This window comes from Pygocentrus nattereri, chromosome 17, assembly GCF_015220715.1.
Source record: "Pygocentrus nattereri isolate fPygNat1 chromosome 17, fPygNat1.pri, whole genome shotgun sequence".
Classification (NCBI taxonomy): Eukaryota; Metazoa; Chordata; class Actinopteri; order Characiformes; family Serrasalmidae; genus Pygocentrus; species Pygocentrus nattereri.
In genome coordinates this window covers 37,367,104-37,386,534 of record NC_051227.1, presented here as the reverse complement: position 1 = coordinate 37,386,534, position 19,431 = coordinate 37,367,104, and the positions used below count along the sequence as shown (strand labels likewise).

At 40.1% G+C, this 19,431-nt stretch overlaps 1 protein-coding gene across 2 annotated transcripts in view; it reads left to right on the top strand.

Moving 5' to 3' along the window:
• The first annotated feature begins 509 nt into the window (after positions 1 to 509).
• arhgap32a (Rho GTPase activating protein 32a) overlaps positions 510 to 19,431 on the top strand; it is a 33,143-nt gene continuing 14,221 nt past the window's right edge. Inside the window, exons 1-5 of one of the 2 annotated variants that reach the window (XM_017711067.2) lie at positions 510 to 687; positions 4,348 to 4,465; positions 7,354 to 7,444; positions 7,545 to 7,639; positions 8,246 to 8,330. In XM_017711067.2, coding sequence (XP_017566556.2) covers positions 4,377 to 4,465; positions 7,354 to 7,444; positions 7,545 to 7,639; positions 8,246 to 8,330 — 360 coding nt within the window. In that variant the 5' untranslated portion in view covers positions 510 to 687; positions 4,348 to 4,376. Of the gene's footprint in view, positions 688 to 4,347; positions 4,466 to 7,353; positions 7,445 to 7,544; positions 7,640 to 8,245; positions 8,331 to 18,118; positions 18,194 to 18,398; positions 18,515 to 19,431 lie in introns of those variants that run through there. The other variant, XM_037546734.1, reaches the window with a different exon arrangement.

Sequence of the window (19,431 nt, the reverse complement as noted above, 5' to 3'; positions counted from 1 at the left end):
TTAGGAGTCTTGCCCAAGGGCTCTTATTAGTATAGTGTAGGGTGTTTGCCCAGGTGGGGATTGAACCCCAGTCTACAGTGTGGAAGGCTGGCAAGTCAGAACATAAATTACTTTGAATGATCCTTATAATATCATGCAGAAGAATTGAATTAAGAAAAAAAAACGTAGGAATTCCCTAATTTGAGGCCCATTTTGAAATACAGAAGTGTATGAGTCAGCATTTGAAAACGTTCAGAAAAGCACAAAACCGTCAAAACTGTATTAAAGCGCAAAACACACTGACACACCACAACACCCGCTCCTGTGGACAGAGCAGCAGGAGCGGCTGAAGTGCTCCGCTTTCATACATTACAGTGGGAATTACATCACCGCTTCAGCTCTGCCGGTTTAATGACGCAGGGAGTCGCCGCATCAAAGGCAAAAGGTTCCAGCACGCCCCGCCCACTCTCCTGCGTCACCCGCTCGGCCACGCCCCTCGGCTCCGGCGACAGCGCGAACTTTTTCTGCGCGAGCTGCGCTCGAGCCGCCGCTCTGAGGTACAAGTTGGTTCGACCGTTGATTTTTTAGCATTTAGCAGTTCGGTTTTTACTCGTTTTTGGAGGAGAAATGGAGGAAATGGCCTGCGATATAAAACGGTCGAGGCGGCCACGCTGTGTGTGAGATATTCAGACGTTCAGTGGTGGACAGGTGAGTCGTTAATAAGACCGTATTTAACTACGCTAACCCTCCGGCTGTTTCGCTGTCGCTTTTCGTTTGAGGAGCGGCTGCCGTTTTGTTCTCTCCTCGTGTCCTGTGAGATTTCTCTCTTTTTTGGCCAGCTCATGCTCACGTTACTGGAAGAAATACTCGGTTAAACACGTTATACTCTGCGTCCATGCGGAGACGGAGTATAACCTGACCCCCCTGTCCGGTTCCAGTGAGGGCTAGCTGTATGGCTAACGGTCGTGTTTTCGTTCTGTTGCTTGTTTTCCTGAAGACCGAGACCCTCATCTCCTAATTTGTCAGGTCTCCAACATGTCAAGCCACTCTCTTCTGCTCTGGCCTGTTCTGGGTGGCTGTAAGGCTGTGGGAATGAGCTGAGAAGCGTGTAGCGTGGCTATATCGTTTCATGTCGTCTCACAGGACAAGAAGCATCTTTATGGAGGGACCCCAACTTATTCTGCTGCGTGTGCTGTAGTGGAAGAACTCCCGTCGCTTAGCAACTAAATATCAATCCAACGTTCATCTACTGCCATAAAATCCCACACACAACTGTAGCAGATGAAGATCTCACAAGCAGCCAAACAGCGTGGAACGTCTCTCAGATTGTAGGGAGCTCTTCAGCGAAGTCACGTAGAAAATCTTGGAGCACGCAGTGAAAATCGATCATTTGCGATTGACAGTTTTGATCGAGCACATTCATTAAGACATTCACAGGACATTTCACTACACAGTTATAGTCACGTTTAGCTAAAAAGGACTCAACATCATAAATGATTTCATTGGACGTGCACACGCTGAAAGGTTACATACAGCCTGTTTGGACTGCATGTATTCGTATTCTCCGTCCTGTCAGGTAAAGGTGAACTCTGCTGAGTCAAGGGTTCGGATGATCCTTGTCAGCAAAAGCGTGTACCTGTTTGAAGGAAGACTGCAGTGAGCTGAATTTTGCTGTTGGCTTCTATGTCTGCTACATATAGGCCTAATGCAGGCCTTTAAATGCATTCTCTCCCTTTATGTTGTTATGTAGGCCACGAAGAGAGGGAAGATGCACATAAACCTACATGATGTCTGAACTTCCAGTCTAATTAGATAAGATAAGATAATCCTTTATTAGTCCCACAGCGGGGAAATTCACAATAATACAGCAGCAGCAGAGTAACAGAAGTAAGGCACTCAGTAATAGAAACGGGAAACAGTATAAACATAAATAATAAAAATTAAAGTTAAATTTCTAGACTATTTACAACAAAATAAGAATAAAATAAGAGTTGCATAAGATCTGTAGCAAGTCAACCATAACAATTCCTAGTTCTCCATCAGTTATTGATTCTTACCACTGATTCTGTTACTCTGTCATTTGATATAGCAGTTAGTAAGAGTGTTAAGTTGATCGCCAGTATTGATCCTAACGATTATGTATCAGGTGTCAAATACAGTGACTGCTCTTTTTTATGCTGGCCTTCTTCCACGCAGAGGGATGGTTGTCTAAATAATCTTTGAGAAGTTCATTTTATATCTACACAGTATTTAGATTGATTTTTGAAAAATTAGAAAGACAAGCACTGTTGTAAATAGGGGCGCACAGTGCTATTGGAATCATATCAGCATCAGCAGATATTTGTTTAAAAACAAAAACTGAGCTTTGGACAGATGCTTACATTGACGTATATTTCAAAGCAATATTTGCACTAAAATGTCTGCATATTGTTAATATTACTGTATTTGCAACCCTTATCTGACCCATTTGAGCACACTGGCTGTCCTTTACATCATGTCAAAATTCCATAATGAATATAGATAGAAAAATATCCCTCTACACTGACTTACTTTAAAAGTAAATAGCCATTTTGGCAGTGTTAAAATGTTATATTTTTCTGTAATACTTTTCCATAATCCTAATTTCTATACCTTATAAATGTTTATGAATTGATATCTGGAGATATGTACATAAACATTAACATATCGCTGCTGTCGGAAGAAAACCTCGTATCTCCATTTTTGAAGTTTTTCAGTTTTCATGAAGTCTGTCAGTTTCTTGATTTGTTGACGATCAACTTTTTGTGCAGCAGCAGCCGCAGCCTCCCAGACCCTGTTCAGAGAGGTGTACTGTTTTCCTTCACTGTAAATCTCCCGTTTAAGAATTGCCCACAAGTTCTCAGCTGGGTTCAGGTCAGGTGATGAAGGGGCCATGTCATAAGTCTTTCATCTTTAATGCCTTTACTGGCGAGCCATGCAGAGGAGTTCTTGGATGCCGGTGATGGAGCATGTCCTGCATAAAAATCATTGTCTTTTTGAAAGATGCAGATTCTTCCTGGACCACTGCTTAATGAAAGTGTCTTCTAAAAACTGGCAGTAGGCTTGGGAGTTGATTTTGAGCCCATCTTCAAGCCGAAAAGGTCCAACCAGCTCATCTTTAATAATACCAGCCCATGCAAGAACCCCATCTCCACCTTGCTGGCGTCTGACTCGAAGTGGAGCTCTGTCCCGTTACTGATCCAGCCACGGGCCCGTCCATCTGGTCCGTCAAGAGTCACTCTCATTTAATAAGTCCAAAAAACCATTGAAAAATCTGTCTTCAGATTCTTCTTGGACCAGTCTAGACACTTCAGCTTATGTGTCTTGTTCAGTGGTGGTCGAGTTTCAGCCTTCCTTACCTTGGCCATGTCTCTGAGCGCTGAACATCTTGTACTTCTTGATACTCCAGCTAGGTTGCAGTTCTGGAATATGACAGAACTGGAAGATAATGGGTTCCTGGTAGCTTCACAGCTTGATTCTTCTCAAATCCTTGGCAGTTATTTTGCGTCTTTTTCTCTCAGCACGTTTCTTGCGACCCTGTTGACTATTTGCAACAAAACGTTTGATGGTTGTGTGATCACACCCCAATATCTCAGCAATTTCAAGAGTTCTGCATCCCTCTGAGAGACTTTTGGTAATTTTTAACTTTTCAGAGTCAGTTCAATCTCTTTTTTGGCCCAGTTTGCCTAAAGAAAAAAGCTGCCTAATAAGTATGCACACCTTGATATAGGGTGTTGACCTCCTTAGGCCACACCCTCCCTCGTTACACAGATACACATCACCTGCTATGCTTAAATCCATTAAGCATTCAAGTTTATCCAGCTTGGAGTTAGAAAATATGCCTAAAAATGATAATATGGTCAAAATACTCACTTGCCTAATAATTGTGCACACAGTGTACATGCATTCACCAAATACATGCTTTGCAGTACATGCACCTAAGACGGTCATGAGTACTCAGGTAAACTGATTTTACAAAATCCTTGTTTAAAATTCTATCTTTTGTATAAAACAGAACTGAGGACATGGTGATTTGTCAGATGATAATACATCTTTTTGCTGTAATTTATTCCAGAATCTTTGAAAGGCTGTACATGATTAATTTTTGTTCATTTTTGCTCTTCATCTTTTGTTTAAAACTCTGATGACATTATTAATAACCTCGATAATCAGATGGCTGTTAGATTATTCGGTCACTAGTATTATCGAAAGCGTCAGCTCTGCATACATACGTTCCAGCATACCTGCCGCTACAGCTTAGAGTGGGTTAACGTCTAGTCTTCCAGCTAGCCAAGGTTGAAGCTTTATTCTGAAAGGAGGACCAATCTCTTTTCCTCCCTCCCCTCGCAGACGGGCAGCTGTTGCAGTGAGTCAGTATCATGGAGGCAGGCAGTGAGACTGCTGCAGCGCCACACAGCACAGCTCCAACACCTCTGGGAGACGCATCCAGTCATGATCTGCTCCAAGGGTGAGTCTCAGCCTGCTTCCCTCAAAGCCTGCCGCCCCTCTCCTCATCGCTTTCACATTCGCCGTTGGAGGATTATGATTAGTCATGCTGTTGAATGTGTACGGGTGTGTATGTGCGTGTGTATGTGTGAGGGACTTTTGAAAGGACTACCTTGAATCTCTGTATGTGCTATACGACTTCGAACGGCGTCTTTTTGAAGGACGATGTACGTAGAACACCATGGTTATGTTTACACAAGCATTTTCTGTGCTCAGATGATTAGTTGCTTCTCCTGTTCACTATGGCCTATTTCAGTAGCGCTGCAGCAGATCCCTGTATGGTTTGCCCACTGACAAGATAGATGGGACTTCCGTAGCAATACAACAGGTCATTTGTATGCGGCCAGAAGCCTATAAAGTGAAACTAATAGCAGCAGGACTCGGGCATCTTTTACGTGGCACTTCCAATAAGAATATTCTGTAGCCATGTACTTTTAATACTATTCGTAGTACTTTTACTTTCTGTATTATGTTACAAAGCAGTATTCCAATTAGAAGTGTGCTGTGACCGATGCCTTAGATACTGTAATGCAGTACCTTCTAGCTGCATGCAAATGACCTGTTGTTGTCAGTGGCATGAAATTTGTAAACTATTTTTGCAGAATTATTCACAGTCTAGACAGATGGATGTAATTTGCTGCTATCGTTTCCATGATAAAATAAGCAGGTCTTTCTAATATATGTGCTTGTCCTCATCTCTGGGGACCAAAGGCTTTCCCCAGTTCACATTGTCTCCACTGCAGCAGATGGGACGTTAAGCTCCAGTCTTTTATTTCACCTTTTCTGGCCACAATAAAAGGCTCCCAAGTCCCCAAAGCTGCACAGGCTCACCTTACCTGCCCTGCACAACTACTCATATTTCAAGCTACATTTCAGGCCAGTTCTTTATTTCAGATTTCATTTGTGGCTGACTGGCTCAATTGATGACTTTGTTAGTCACTAAAATGCACAATAGCTTGTTTGTTGTGCGCTTTTTGTTGCTGTTTATCAGATTAGGTTTGTCTGACGTGCCTTGCATTCACTTTACTGTGTACTGAGACATTTGGAGAGTTAAAATCTAGCGTGGAATGAGGCTGCAGTCTTTCCCATATCATGGAAGAACAAACATCCTTCACTTTGTTTTAAATATAGAAATTTGATGGAGTATGTAAACATTGTTAAAGTTTACAGCACATACCTTTCACAAGTTTACAGCACATACCTTTCACTTAGTCAATACAGTCCAAAAAAAGAACCATTTTTAATTAATTGTTTTTGTGATGTCACAAAAACCAAAGCACTTACATATATATCCACACACAGTTATATATTCATGCACAGTTTAGTCCTGCTCACATTCACGCTGAAATTATAAGGAGTGTTTCAGTCTGGATGGCTTTTTGACTGAGCTGCAACACAGAGCAGCCATTCAGGACTGAGATTATCAGTCTTAAAGGCACAGTAAGAATTTACTGAAATTTGTTGTTAGTTCAGAGGGATTAAGGGAGGTGGGAAATGCTCATGCAGAAATTAGTTATGATGAGTTATGTGTTTTTGGAACATAAACCCCCACAAACATTATAGGTAGACCTCAGGGACCAAAAATAAAATAAATTACTATTATTTTTTTTTTATTATTATTTTAAGTGGACCATGTCACTGTCATAAAAACCTTCTAACTTTGTAGCTGCTCCCCTATGTTACCATTTCTCATTCAGTGGACTAATAAAAGTGCTTCAAAATTACCTAGAGTAATCTTGGTCCATGTTTAACCTGCTACTTTTCTTGGTTAGGGAATGAAACCTGTCTGGTTTTATCTAACCTCATGCTGTTATATGTGTGATATATTCAAAGGAAAGGTGATTTTGGGGATTCTGTAATTGTGGGCACATTTCATGTTTGTGTGATCCAGATAGCTTAAGGTAAACCCAGCGCTGACACAAGTGTTCAGCTGTGTACACACGTTTTGTATAATCTGAGGTCATCATGCCCATCGCCAAGCAATGACTATGGGGTGTGTAAAGCCCCCCAGTACTGGGCTGTTTAGCAGTGAGCCTGCAATCTCTCAAGTGATATATCACCATCCAATACCTTAGGGATGAGCTGGTTCTGTGAAACAGAACTAATCATCCAACATCAGGACCTGACCTTACTAGTACTGTTGTGGCTGAGTGCATGCTCCCATGCTCTGGTGTCAGCTGGTGTTCTCAAATGTTTTTTTATAAATCAGTTACAAATTCTAGCAGTGTTAATTATCCAGTTTATTTTGTTAGAGGGAAGCATGGCAAGCAAGTTCTATTGGAGAACTTTTGAATTTCATCCATCCAGGTCCAAACAATTTGTGCAGTATATTATAGCTCTGCAGAATCTTTTTACTTATTTTTTTTATTTTTATTTTTTTAAAACATACAAAATATCAAATCACTCAGGCACTCCCTATATTTGCTGTAACTAGAAAAAAATATATCAAGGCAACACTATTGTATGGCATCAGATTTTCGATTTTTTTTTCCTTTAATATCAAGGAGATAATCATGACAGAGGCATTTATTACCTATATGATAAAATAGTTAATGTCTAAGAAATAATTGCCAAGTAAATCCCCTATTAAAAAAAGGACTGGATTGTCACAGTGTCACATGCACTACATGATGCCAAACACATGTGTTCTTGTAGTTATATCTTCTTTTTTCTTTCCAAATGTATGTTAAAATGTGTGTCTGGCTATGGCTGTTAATCCAGTTTCATTTATTAAAATTTGGGTGTATGTGTATAATTACTCATCAAAGATGTAGCATCTACATAGGTCTATATACAGTATTTTCCAAGCATTTACCCTTTTCTTTATGTCCTCACTCTGTTGTATGTTAGTGTGTGCCTGCCCAGCCCCCATGTGCTGGAGGAGGAGAGGAGGCCACAGACAGCGGAGAGAGCAGGCTGGGAGGACGCCATCGCTCTTATGGTCAGAATGCACTGCGCATGCTCCAGAGCACTGTAGCTCTACGCCCGCATACGTATAGACTGCTGTTAAAGACTGAATGCGTGTGTGCTTGTGTATGCAGGCGAGGAGTGCAGATGTGGTCCCCGAGCTGCCTGCTGAATCATCTCTCCGCTCATGCACCAGCACCGCCAGCATGAAGGTCAAGAACGTGAAAAAGTAAGTGCCCCTCCCCTCCAAGCTGCGCCTTTAAAGATATGGTCGTATCTTTCGGTCTCACTCTCTCACTCACTCACACACACATACACACACACACACACTCACTCTCTCTCTCTCTCTATACATATATTTCTATCTGTTCCGTTGCTTCTTTTTTCTATTTGCCTCTGTTCTCTCCCTTTCTCTCTCTCCTTTTTCTCGCTTTTTCTTTCTTTTTTTCCATCTCTCAATCTCTCTCTGATTCTTCCCTTTTTTTCCTCTCTTCCTTTGTTTCTTTATCTCTATTTTTGTCTCTCTCTCTCTCTCTCTCTCTCTATATATATATATATATATATATATATATATATATATATATATATATATATATATATATATATATATATATGTATATGTGTGTGTGTGTGTGTGTGTGTATATATGTCTCTCCCTTTCTTTCTCCTTTTCCATCTCTCCATCTCCCTCTTGCTTTTCTCTACCCCTCTCTCATTCTTACTCTCACTCCTTTTCACTCTCTCTCTCTCTCTCTCTCTCTCTCTCTCTCTCTCTCTCTCTCTCTCTCTCTCTCAGAGCTGCAGCTGCATACTGATGAGTTCTGCTCTCTTGCAGGCTGTCTCTCACTAAAGGCCATTTTCCTCGCCTGGCAGAGTGTGCCCACTTCCACTATGAGAACGTGGACTTTGGCTCAGTTCAAGTGAGTGCTGGAAGACGAATGTAGCCCAGATTAAAGTTCCGATTCTGACAAACACTTTAATTGTGCTGTTGGCCCAGGTCTGGGGAGGATGCAGGACAACAACTGTCTCGTTTCTCATCCTGTTTATTGAATTAAGCACCACATTTGAAACTACAAGTAAGCTCTGTCTGTTTTTTCTGTTTTGTTGGTGTGCCATGTCATCCATCAGGCTAAGTGTGAAGTCTTTCAGATACTCATTTTACGTACAACTTCAGTTAATTTATAACTACAGTGTTCTCAAATGTGCTGACAGGCCAAGTGTTATTTGTGTTGTACACTGCTTTTGGATTTACTTTTGCAGTTCCTTTGGGCCTCCAGTAGAGGACAGTAGTTATCTACATTATGCAATTGATTCTAAGCTCCTCACTTTGTCCTATGTGTTCTGGAGTGCATTGATTTGGGGCTTTGTTATTCTGGTAGTCATTCTGTACATCACAGTGTGATAACATAGCCATGAGAGAGCGGATTTGTACTCACCTTTCTCCTAGTCATGTAATCTTTAATCTTTTCTATGGACATCAGGTTGAATAGCTCCATGTATCCTCTCGGATTCAAGGTCACATACTGTGTGTGTGAGTGCGTGTGTGTGCGTGTGCGCGTGTGTGTGCGCGTGTGTGTTTTCAACAGTACTGCAGTACATTGTAAGCTCCTCCCGTGACTGATTCGCAGTCCTAAGTGTGTCACACTGCACATTGCGGTGTGGAGCTGCAGTCTTCACTGGAGCACACACACCTTCACTGGAGCAAATGCAGTACTGCAGTATTTAGGAAGGTGTACACAAATCACAAATACTTGAGTTTATTCGAATGGCCAGCAGACATGGGGGAGTGTGGGAAACAACCTACAACATTTTGTTTTTCACTAAATAATTTAAAAGTATTGGAGCAGATATATTTAAACACCCACAACACAACCTGGACATCTCGACTGCAAATGAAAATGTAAAATTTGTCTGCAGCACCTACTGTTTTTAAACAATTCAGTGTTACCCCTAACTCCATAGGCAGGGTTAATTAAGGGTGTGGGGCTAGTTTGGTAAAGTCTGGTAAATCCATGCAAGCACAGTTCATTTAATGCAGTTCTTTGTTTTAACCATATCAGGTTTCCCACTAAAATTATTATAACATTTTATATCATAATAAATGTGAAAACAGACAGTGTCAGATGTGGCAAATATATATATATTTTTATTATAAAGTAGAAAAGCAAATATTGGCACAATATCCTGTAAATGTATTTTACTTATATGGCATCTGTTTTGATTTTTGTACATAGAAACTTCCAAAAGATGAACAGTTTTGAATTTATATGAGAGGGATATTGACTTCTCACATCATTGTTGAAACACATAAAATAAAAAATATATTTTCAGGCTATGTTTGAACCTGTTTAACTAAACTTAAAGTTTGTGTTACATTTTTCCCTGTGGCAGTTTGTGGCCCTCTCTCCCTTGCTGATGAAAAGCCCACTACATGAAAGGACTAGTATTTTGTGTGTGGAATTTGTAAAGGAAATACAAAAACCTGTATCTGCACATATCAAGTCCAGATGCTTCCAGATAATTCCAGAGAATTTCTTTGTCAATTGGCAGACAGGATGTTTCTGTAGACCTCTGATATTTGCTGCTATTATCGTGAGCTACATCATCAATAGGGATTAGTAAGCCCATTACTGAAGCAGCCATGCAAGACCAGGCCTTGACGCTCCTTTTATCATGCATGACTGATGAGTTGTTATGTTTTGGATCAAAAGCAGATCCTTTCTTTCTCCACATGTAGGGCTCTCTATCAATTTGGTATAGGGTAATCTTGGTCTCATCAGTCCATAAAGCTCTATTCCAGAACTGTTTTGACTCATCTCTGTATTTATTTGCAAATTTCAATCTGGCCTTCTGATATTTAGCGCTGGTGAGTGGTTTGTATCTTGAGGTATGGCCTCTATTTTTTCGCTTTCTGGGTCTTCTTTGAACTATACCTTTGTCGTGCTCTGTGGAGGTTGTCAATGTCACTGTTGTTTTTTTTTTTTTGTATTTTTCTTTACAGCTTTCACAGCATTTCTGTCACCAACGTTTTGACGTCTGGTTGTTAGTACACCAGTGCTTTCTTTGTTTTTCAGGACATTCTAAATTGTTGCATTGGGTATATCCAGTGTTTATGCAATGGCTCTGATTGGTTTTCCCTCTTTTCTCAGCTTAAGAATGGCTTGCTTTTCTACCTATTTTGTCTTCACCGTGGCTTGTCTTTATTAACAACGCAGTCTTTATGGGCAAACCCAGGGCGCAAACCCAGGGCTCAAACCAAGAGTAGACAGAGCTATTGATTGTTTAAGCAGTCAATCTAACAGGGCACATATGTGCAACAAGAAACATCTGTCAGTCACACACACACACACACACACACACACACACACACACACACACACACACACACACACACTTTCTAATCCACTTATCCTCCTGGGTCACGGGGGATGCAGGAGCCTATCCCAGTACTCACTGGGCAGAAGGCAGGAAACTGGAGAGGTCGCTAGTCCATCACAGGGCCTGTTAGTTACAACCTCACCTCAGACTCTCAGGCGCAGGAATACAGGTAGCTGAAGATAAGTATTACTGGCGTAATGGTTATCAAGCTAATTTGTAAAATAATGAGCATTCAGGAATCGATTAGACCTGTGATTACTTACAGCTTTTTGTAGGACATATCAGTGGGTGTGGCTTTTAAAATGCCTTCCCCTGCTTTATTGTCCCTATATTGCTTTCTGCAGCCCAACAATGGAATATTAATGCCTCTGTGTATCAGATATTGGCAATATCCTGCTATCATGCAAAGAAGAAAGCAGTCCTTTTTTGTCTGTCGTGTATTTACAGATTTAATCTCTCTCTATGCATAAGCACAATGGCTTTCCTCAGTTGTCTGCTTGATAGATATGAAGCTGTGTAGCCATCAACCATGTCTTAACACTCCACAGAGAGAGACTGTCTCAATAGCTGACAGTGTTTTTTTTCTGTGTTCTGTTCTCCAAGCTTTTCTTAATGCAAGTACTTTTTCTTTGTGTCACACTTTTTCATTTGCTAGGCTGTAGGTCTCAGAGGAAACTAATTTGCAGAGGCAATAGTGTTCATCCTTTAGATTTATATCATGGCATGTCATTAGTTTGTGAAATTAGTTTCTCATGCTGTTTCTACGGAGGTTACTGAAAGGGGGTTCTGTGGGAAAATATTTGTTTGGCTATACACTGTGTGCACAATTATTAGGCAAGTGAGTATGTTGACCATATTATCATTTTTAGGCATATTTTCTAACTCCAAGCTGGATAAACTTGAATGCTTAATGGATTTAAGCATAGCAGGTGATGTGTATCTGTGTAATGAGGGAGGGTGTGGCCTAAGGAGGTCAACACCCTATATCAAGGTGTGCATAATTATTAGGCAGCTTTTTTCTTTAGGCAAAATGGGCCAAAAAAGAGATTGAACTGACTCTGAAAAGTTAAAAATGACCAAAAGTCTCTCAGAGGGATGCAGAACTCTTGAAATTGCTAAAATATTGGGGTGTGATCACAGAACCATCAAACGTTTTGTTGCAAATAGTCAACAGGGTCGCAAGAAACATGCTGAGAGAAAAAGACACAAAATAACTGCCAAGGATTTGAGAAGAATCAAGCTGTGAAGCTACCAGGAACCCATTATCTTCCAGTTCTGTCATATTCCAGAACTGCAACCTAGCTGGAGTATCAAGAAGTACAAGATGTTCAGCGCTCAGAGACATGGCCGAGGTAAGGAAGGCTGAAACTCGACCACCACTGAACAAGACACATAAGCTGAAGTGTCTAGACTGGTCCAAGAAGAATCTGAAGACAGATTTTTCAATGGTTTTTTGGACTTATTAAATGAGAGTGACTCCTGACGGACCAGATGGACGGGCCCGAGGCTGGATCAGTAACGGGACAGAGCTCCACTTCGAGTCAGACGCCAGCAAGGTGGAGGTGGGGTACTGGTATGGGCTGGTATTATTAAAGATGAGCTGGTTGGACCTTTTCGGGATGAAGATGGGCTTAAAATCAACTCCCAAGCCTACTGCCAGTTTTTAGAAGACACTTTCTTTAAGCAGTGGTCCAGGAAGAATCTGCATCTTTCAAAAAGACCATGATTTTTATGCAGGACAATGCTCCATCACAGGCATCCAAGTACTCCTCTGCATGGCTCGACAGTAAAGGCGTTGAAGATGAAAAACTTATGGCCCCTTCATCACCTGACCTGAACCCAGTTGAGAACTTATGGGCAATTCTTAAACGGGAGATTTACAGTGAAGGAAAACAGTACACCTCTCTGAACAGGGTCTGGGAGGCTGTGGCTGCTGCTGCACAAAAAGTTGATCGTTAACAGATCAAGAAACTGACAGACTCCATGAATGGAAGGCTTATCACTGTTATTGAAAAGAAGCGTGGCTATATTGGTCACTAATTTTTTTTTTCTCAGAAATGTTCATTGGAAAGCTTTGAGTTGTTTGTTTATAATTCTCACTTGAACAGGTGAAAATAAAAACGTGAGATGGGAAAATGTTTTTCATTTAGTTGCGTAATAGTTCTGCACCATCATAGTTGCCCAATAAATGTGCACATCTAGATATTCTCCTAAGAAAGCCAAAACTTCACTTTATTTTTCTTAAACATTCATGTTTGAGGTTTATTAACATTTTGGATTAACCGAAAGCACTGTAGTTGGTCATTAATAAAAATAAGACTTGCCTAATAATTGTGCACACAGTGTAGTATCAAGCCATTGATTCTAATATCCTACAGCACAGTGCTCCTCCCTGCCATCTATTCTGCCAGCATACTAGATTTCTCTGCTTTTCCTCTGGCAATGTAGGACTGGCTACAAATAAGAGCTGGAAAAATTTGCAATAAATGCTTAGGCATATAGTGCTGATATTAAAAGGCAAAAATCAAGGATGCAAATGCACAAATAGCCAGTGCTTTTGCAGTGAGACAGTAAAACAGTTAAGCTCCATCAAGCACGGTCTTTGCTGTATTCCCTGAGGCGGTTCAGATGTCCCACATACCTCGGGTCAGGTTTACAGTTCCAACGGCATCTCTTACTCCTCTCTGAAAGAGAAAGTGGGCAGAACTATGTAATATATTTGCTGTTAATCATTTGTCATGATCTTGGCTTTTGTGATATTGTTATTGCAGAAGGCTGAGGTATGCAGTTGAGCCCTCTAATTAATCACAATATTTTTTTACTGTATGCTGTGAGAATCTTGATCAATCACAGTTCCAGTTCTCCGGTTGTTTGAACTGGACTTTTGAATGAAAGTGTTTATGTAATCCGGAAGAAGTAAATTAGATTAGACAAAATAATGCAGGCTAATCCTTAAATATGTCACATAATTGGTCCACCAATGCGTTTTAACCCCTTGAACTGCAGACTTATTATTATTAACATTGACATATTTGGTAACTCCTAAGGCTGCATGACAGATACCAAATGATAATTAAATGTCTGTTTTTTGCAATTGTGGTATATACAGTAAAAATTACAGTTTTGACTTTTGACAAAAAGTATGTATTCATGAGTATTAACGAAGATATATTTTAAAAATGATAAGGAACAAAGTATTCAGACCCTACAAATGAATAACAAGTACTTTGTTGACCATCACAGCTGTGAGATGTCTAAAAATTAGTTACCTTTTTGCATCATTGTTGTTCAGTTTTGGACCATTCCTCTTGGCATACCACCTTCAATTCAGTTCAGAGTTACAAGGGTCCCTCCGACGTGTTCACAATTTCAAAATCCTTCATAAATTTTAAATGAGATTCAACTCAGGAGATTGGCTACGCAATTAATTTGCCTTTACCTTTTTTAGAAGACAGTCTTTTGGGACTTATTAAAACCTGTGTTTAAGGTTATTGTCTTATTGAATCCTCTCCCCAGATTCATTTTATTGGCCTATGAAAGTAAATTCCCTTCCAGTGTCCCGGTACATAATTCCGTTTGTGTTTCCTTTGAGGATGTGCAATACCCCAGTACTGTTTACAGAGAAGTAGCCCCATATCATGATGCTCCCACCTCCATACTTCGCTACACAGCTACATACACAGCCACTATTTCTGCAAACATAGCAAGCTGAATTATTGCCAAAGAATTCTATTTTACTTTTGTCTGATCAGAGTACATGGTTTGTCCAAATGCTTGTGTGCAAATTTTAAACATGTATCTCTGTGCTTCTTTTTTAGCAGAAAGTCTTACGTGGGGTGTAGGGATGGAGATGATTGCAGTGAAGTTCGATGCTTATTGCTCTCTGTGTAATTGTTATTCCTGCTGCTATTCTCTTACTTACGTTATCATTAGTCTGGAAACGTGTTGTGAAATCTTGCATAGCACACCTGTCTGAGGATGAGTAGCTGTTCCATGAACTTTCCTCTTGCATATTATTGAACCCATTGTATTGACAGCTTAATCGCTTTTTCCATTCAAGTGTTGTTTAATATAATTTTCTCTGAGAACTCCTACGCCACGATTGCTACTTATTGCTTAAAAACTTCCCAATGGCAACCAATAACCAAAATTTTAATGAAGGCACCTGTTAGAGGTGGGTGATATACTAAAAGTGCATACCACTTTATAACGTATACCATATTACTTCAAGACATTTTCAGGATACACAATATGTCACAACACATCACAATTTTAAAATAAACATTCAAAAACTGTGAATCCAATGACACATATTCAACTAAATAAATATTGTCATATTGCCCAGCCCTAGCACCAGATGTGATTTGCCTGAGAACTTTTTTCGTTTATTTTTTGCTGCAGCAGCATTAATATCTAGAGCTTGATTGATTTATGTAATAGGCAGTATGGCAAAAATGTAAGATGTTGTTGTTTTTTGTTTTTTTTTTAGGATACACAATTTCACAGTATTTTGTCAGATTTTTTTTTTCTTTTTCTGACAGATCTGACAGAAAATGATCAAAATTTGTAGATTATATAAAAAAAAAGCTATGAATCAAATGATTTGTATTCAACATTTTGTGTAGTGCATAGCACTAAATGCAAATGAGATAATGCATCATGATAATGGTACATTTTCTCATATTGCCCAACTGTTATCTGAATACTTATTCCCCCTTAGTATAGTATTATAATCATGGTTGTCTGCAATATTATACTAGGGTTTTTTTTTTTTTTTTACAATTAAACTGGAGAGAAAAACTTACAGTAATAGAATTTTGTCCATCCTGTGCAGCCCCAAAATGAACCATTGCGGTGGACAAGCTTTCACTGATCTGTGACTGACATTTTCTCAGGTTTCAGCGTCCCAGTCTCTGCTGCTCCTTCAGACTCAGAGATTAACTCTCCTTCCCTTCATCCATAAATCCTAATTCCGTAAAGGAAGGGCTCTATGTCCGACTGTGGCCATCACTCAACACTATTTTATTAGAGTACTTCCGAACCTGAAGCTTGCCCTGGTCTCCAGGCGCTGGCAGTATGAACTGGGATGAGTATTTGCAGTTCCTGAAACATCTCTGTCCTTGTGTAACCTCGGACCTTACCTCCGTCTTATTTGATGATGGCAGAGAAAAGATTACACTAAGCACTTTTCTTAGCAATTTGTCCCCTCAGATTTAGGGATAATATTCTGGAAGTAGTAAGGTCCTGTGGGTTTTTTGGAGTCTTTTAGCATTTATCTAGAAAGAGGGAAGATGAGCACATCATAATCTGGGTCACCAGTGGATTATGTTTTCTCATATTTTTGGGCTCCAGTGAAACTAGATTAATTTTTGGTGTTTAGACAAGATGATATCCGGCTGGTGTCACAGACACGGGAGTTTATTGCAAGTCTGTGACAGAGCTTCAGTTTTATCCAGAATTCCAGGTAGAACTACACTACTGTTGTTTTTTAAACGATAATGCAATATTTTGCCCGTGCCATGCTGATATTGCAGAAGGCAGCAGTATGAAAACCAGTTCTTTAATAAATATCACAAATGTTGTTTATCTCTGTACTATGTGCATCTCATTCAATTTGAAATTCTGTGGGGTTTTTTTTTGTATGAATCCATTGTGTTACAACATCAACAAACATTAGGTTTGGTAAAAATAGCACAGGCCCCTCTGAACATGTAGGGCTGAATATCCTGGTTTATATACAGTGTCCGTGTATACAACACTGACTTTCACACTACATTCAGTCAAACCAATCGCATTATGTAACAATATAATGGTAGTATTTTGTCCATATCATGCAGCCCTGGTCTGTCCACTTGATAGGAAGAGATTGCATTGCTGAGAAGCTTTTTTATTGCAGTTTTCTATTATATGACAGATTTGACACTACACAAGACAGTAAAAGGAGGCAGGGGAAAGGTGAACCAAAGATCAGTAGGTTATTTCTGTTTAGCCTTTGTGTAACTTACTGAATTTTCTTGAGGATTATCGTTTCCTCAGTTGCAAATGGCTTGTGCTGCAATTTATTGCACAATAGGGGTTTTAAGCCTCGGATTGTGGGACGAGCGGTTTCTATTTCCGTTGCATTCCCGGTGACCTTTTGTTGCTGCTTTGTACCAAGTTTTTTGAGCTGTAATACACACATTTATCAGTGATTTTTCCTCCTGGGTAAAACAAAAGTTTTCACTATTCACTACTAATATCAGTAGTTGAGCAATATGCCATTTGTTTTGATGATTAATCTGAAGTTGTAGAAAAATCCAAGCAGTTTAAAATGGAATAGAAGGAATAACTAAAAATATCTTCCAAAATATTTTATTGGAAAATATTGAAAAAGAAGCCTTTAAAGACTTTGTTAGAAAAATGTATTAATACCGAGTCACAAAACGTCATAGAAGTGAGTATGTCTATCAGGCTATGTTTTAAAGGGGCATTCTGGCCTAAAACTTGCATGTAGTGTTATTTGCTTGGTTATGTAATATACTGAAGTGTGGTGAATGTGTCCTTCAGTCACAGAAGTTTGACAGAACTTTATTCACCAGTGTTCCCCCACCGCAATACCCAGTATGCATTATGTAAACATGCCATACAACCATTGGGAGTCCCACACTGTGATAAAGAAAGCATGACTACTAGCATAGCCACTCGTGTACAGATAGATACACTGATAGACACAGTTGTGATATTCAGCTTCTTAGCAGTATTGTTAGCTTGCTTTCTTCTGCGTTAGACAGCTATCCAGCCTGTCTACAAGTATCCATATTGCCAGCCCAAAGTGCTGACAATTTTTCAGAGGTTCCTTGCACCTTCAAGATACATCAGAAGGGGGTTTCCCTAGTCTTTGAGCCAGGAAATCTCACTCTAGAAAATATAAAGACACCACTGTAGGAGGTGAGTAGGCATGTTTATGGCAAGTGATGGTTATATTTTTCATTTTGGCTGAAGTGTCTCTTGAATAGATTGGCAGCGGATTATTGCTGATTCATTGAGAAGATCTATTTGAATCTATGATATTTTTAAAATGGATGTCAGTAATTGTGACTCTGTGGGTTATGTCAGAGATATTGGTGGAGATACTGCTGAGCTGGTAGAGGGAGCTGGGCCAGCTCTCAGTACCACTCCACTTCATCCCACTGGTGTTCTCAGTACATGCCAGGCCAGCCCAGCCGTGTGCAGCCCTGCATCGCCTCAGGGCTGCCATCCAGCACAGCAGAGGAGGGGAGGGGAGAGAAGAGGGGAGGGCCATAGGGAAGCTCCCTCTCTAGATTCGTCCTCCTCTCTAGTTGCATTTAGACATGGAGGTGTGTGCGTCTGCCTGCTGCAGCAGTTGAGCTGGGCACGGCTTTAGAGGAGCAGCTTGCGGAGGGAGGTACGGAGAGAGTCTCTCAAGCTCTTGCTTAAAACATTAGTAGGAATTTTCTACTAGAAAAGAAAAGGGCTTCTCTTCTGCATGATCCAAATTCAGCTTCCAGCCGGTTGCATTTGACGAGCCTCAGCAGAAGCCGGGGGGGTTAAGCGGGTGTGCGTGAGGAGTGTGAAGGGCTGCTGTTCGTCTGTGTGTGTGTGTCATGCAGAAGCCTTGCGGAGGGAATGAGAAAGCCGGATGAGGAATGGCTCAGGTGTTGGACCAAGGCGTGCATCAGAATGGAGCTGGCCTCAGTTGATGAGGCAGTACTGACTCTGCATCCTGGTGAGGATTGACCGCTGCTGGTTTTCTTTCTGTCTTGGTTAGATGTTCATTAAGAAGCAAGTAATGGGCTTTCTGGCTGTACAAGTGCAGTCTGTAGTGAGAACATGCCAAGATGCAGCTAAGATTGTTTTTGTATTCTTGTGGTGATTCCTCTGCTAAAGGTTTTCTGCCATTTTTTTTTATTTCATCATTTTAAGACTTTTCCTTTGTGTTTGGTTAAAAAACAAAGCAACTGTTTACACACATACTGTTAATAAGGCACATCCTTAATAACATTGATCTGTACCGAGCTGCAGTCTGTTGTAATTGTGAAGTTATGAGTGTACTTCAAGCCTTTCTTACCATCCTGACATGAATCATCATCAGCAATTTTCGAATAGTATTTTAATTATTTTGTTAATCTTTTCTGGGATATTATCTTTGTGATAATTGTGCGTGTTCAAATGGACGAAGGTTCGTTAATTTCTGCATGTGGTTTCTCATTACTGCAGTATTTGAAAACCCAGCAACTTATCATTTCAATTACAATGAACCGCTTAACTAGGTCATTTAGTCTCTAGTGAGATTGCTGTAGTTATAGCTATAAATAAGACATGCTTTCAGATTTTGGTACGCTTTGAAGTTTGTTATTGGTCTACTTCTCTGTGAATTAGGCATTCCAAATTTTTGGTTCTTTTATCCTTGGGGCTGATGTATATTGAATGACACATGAAGAGGTTGCAGTAATGAGATGATGCAAAGAAGTAAATTGCAGCAGACACTACAAAGCTGGTCCCTTTTGTTTTTTTTGTTGTTATTTATTTATTTATTTTTTGTACAGCTGGCACATATGCATTGTTAATTAGGAAGCATCTGTGGGAAAATATTTAGGTCATATATATATGGTGATCTCTCGGTATGTCCATTGACCTATTGCT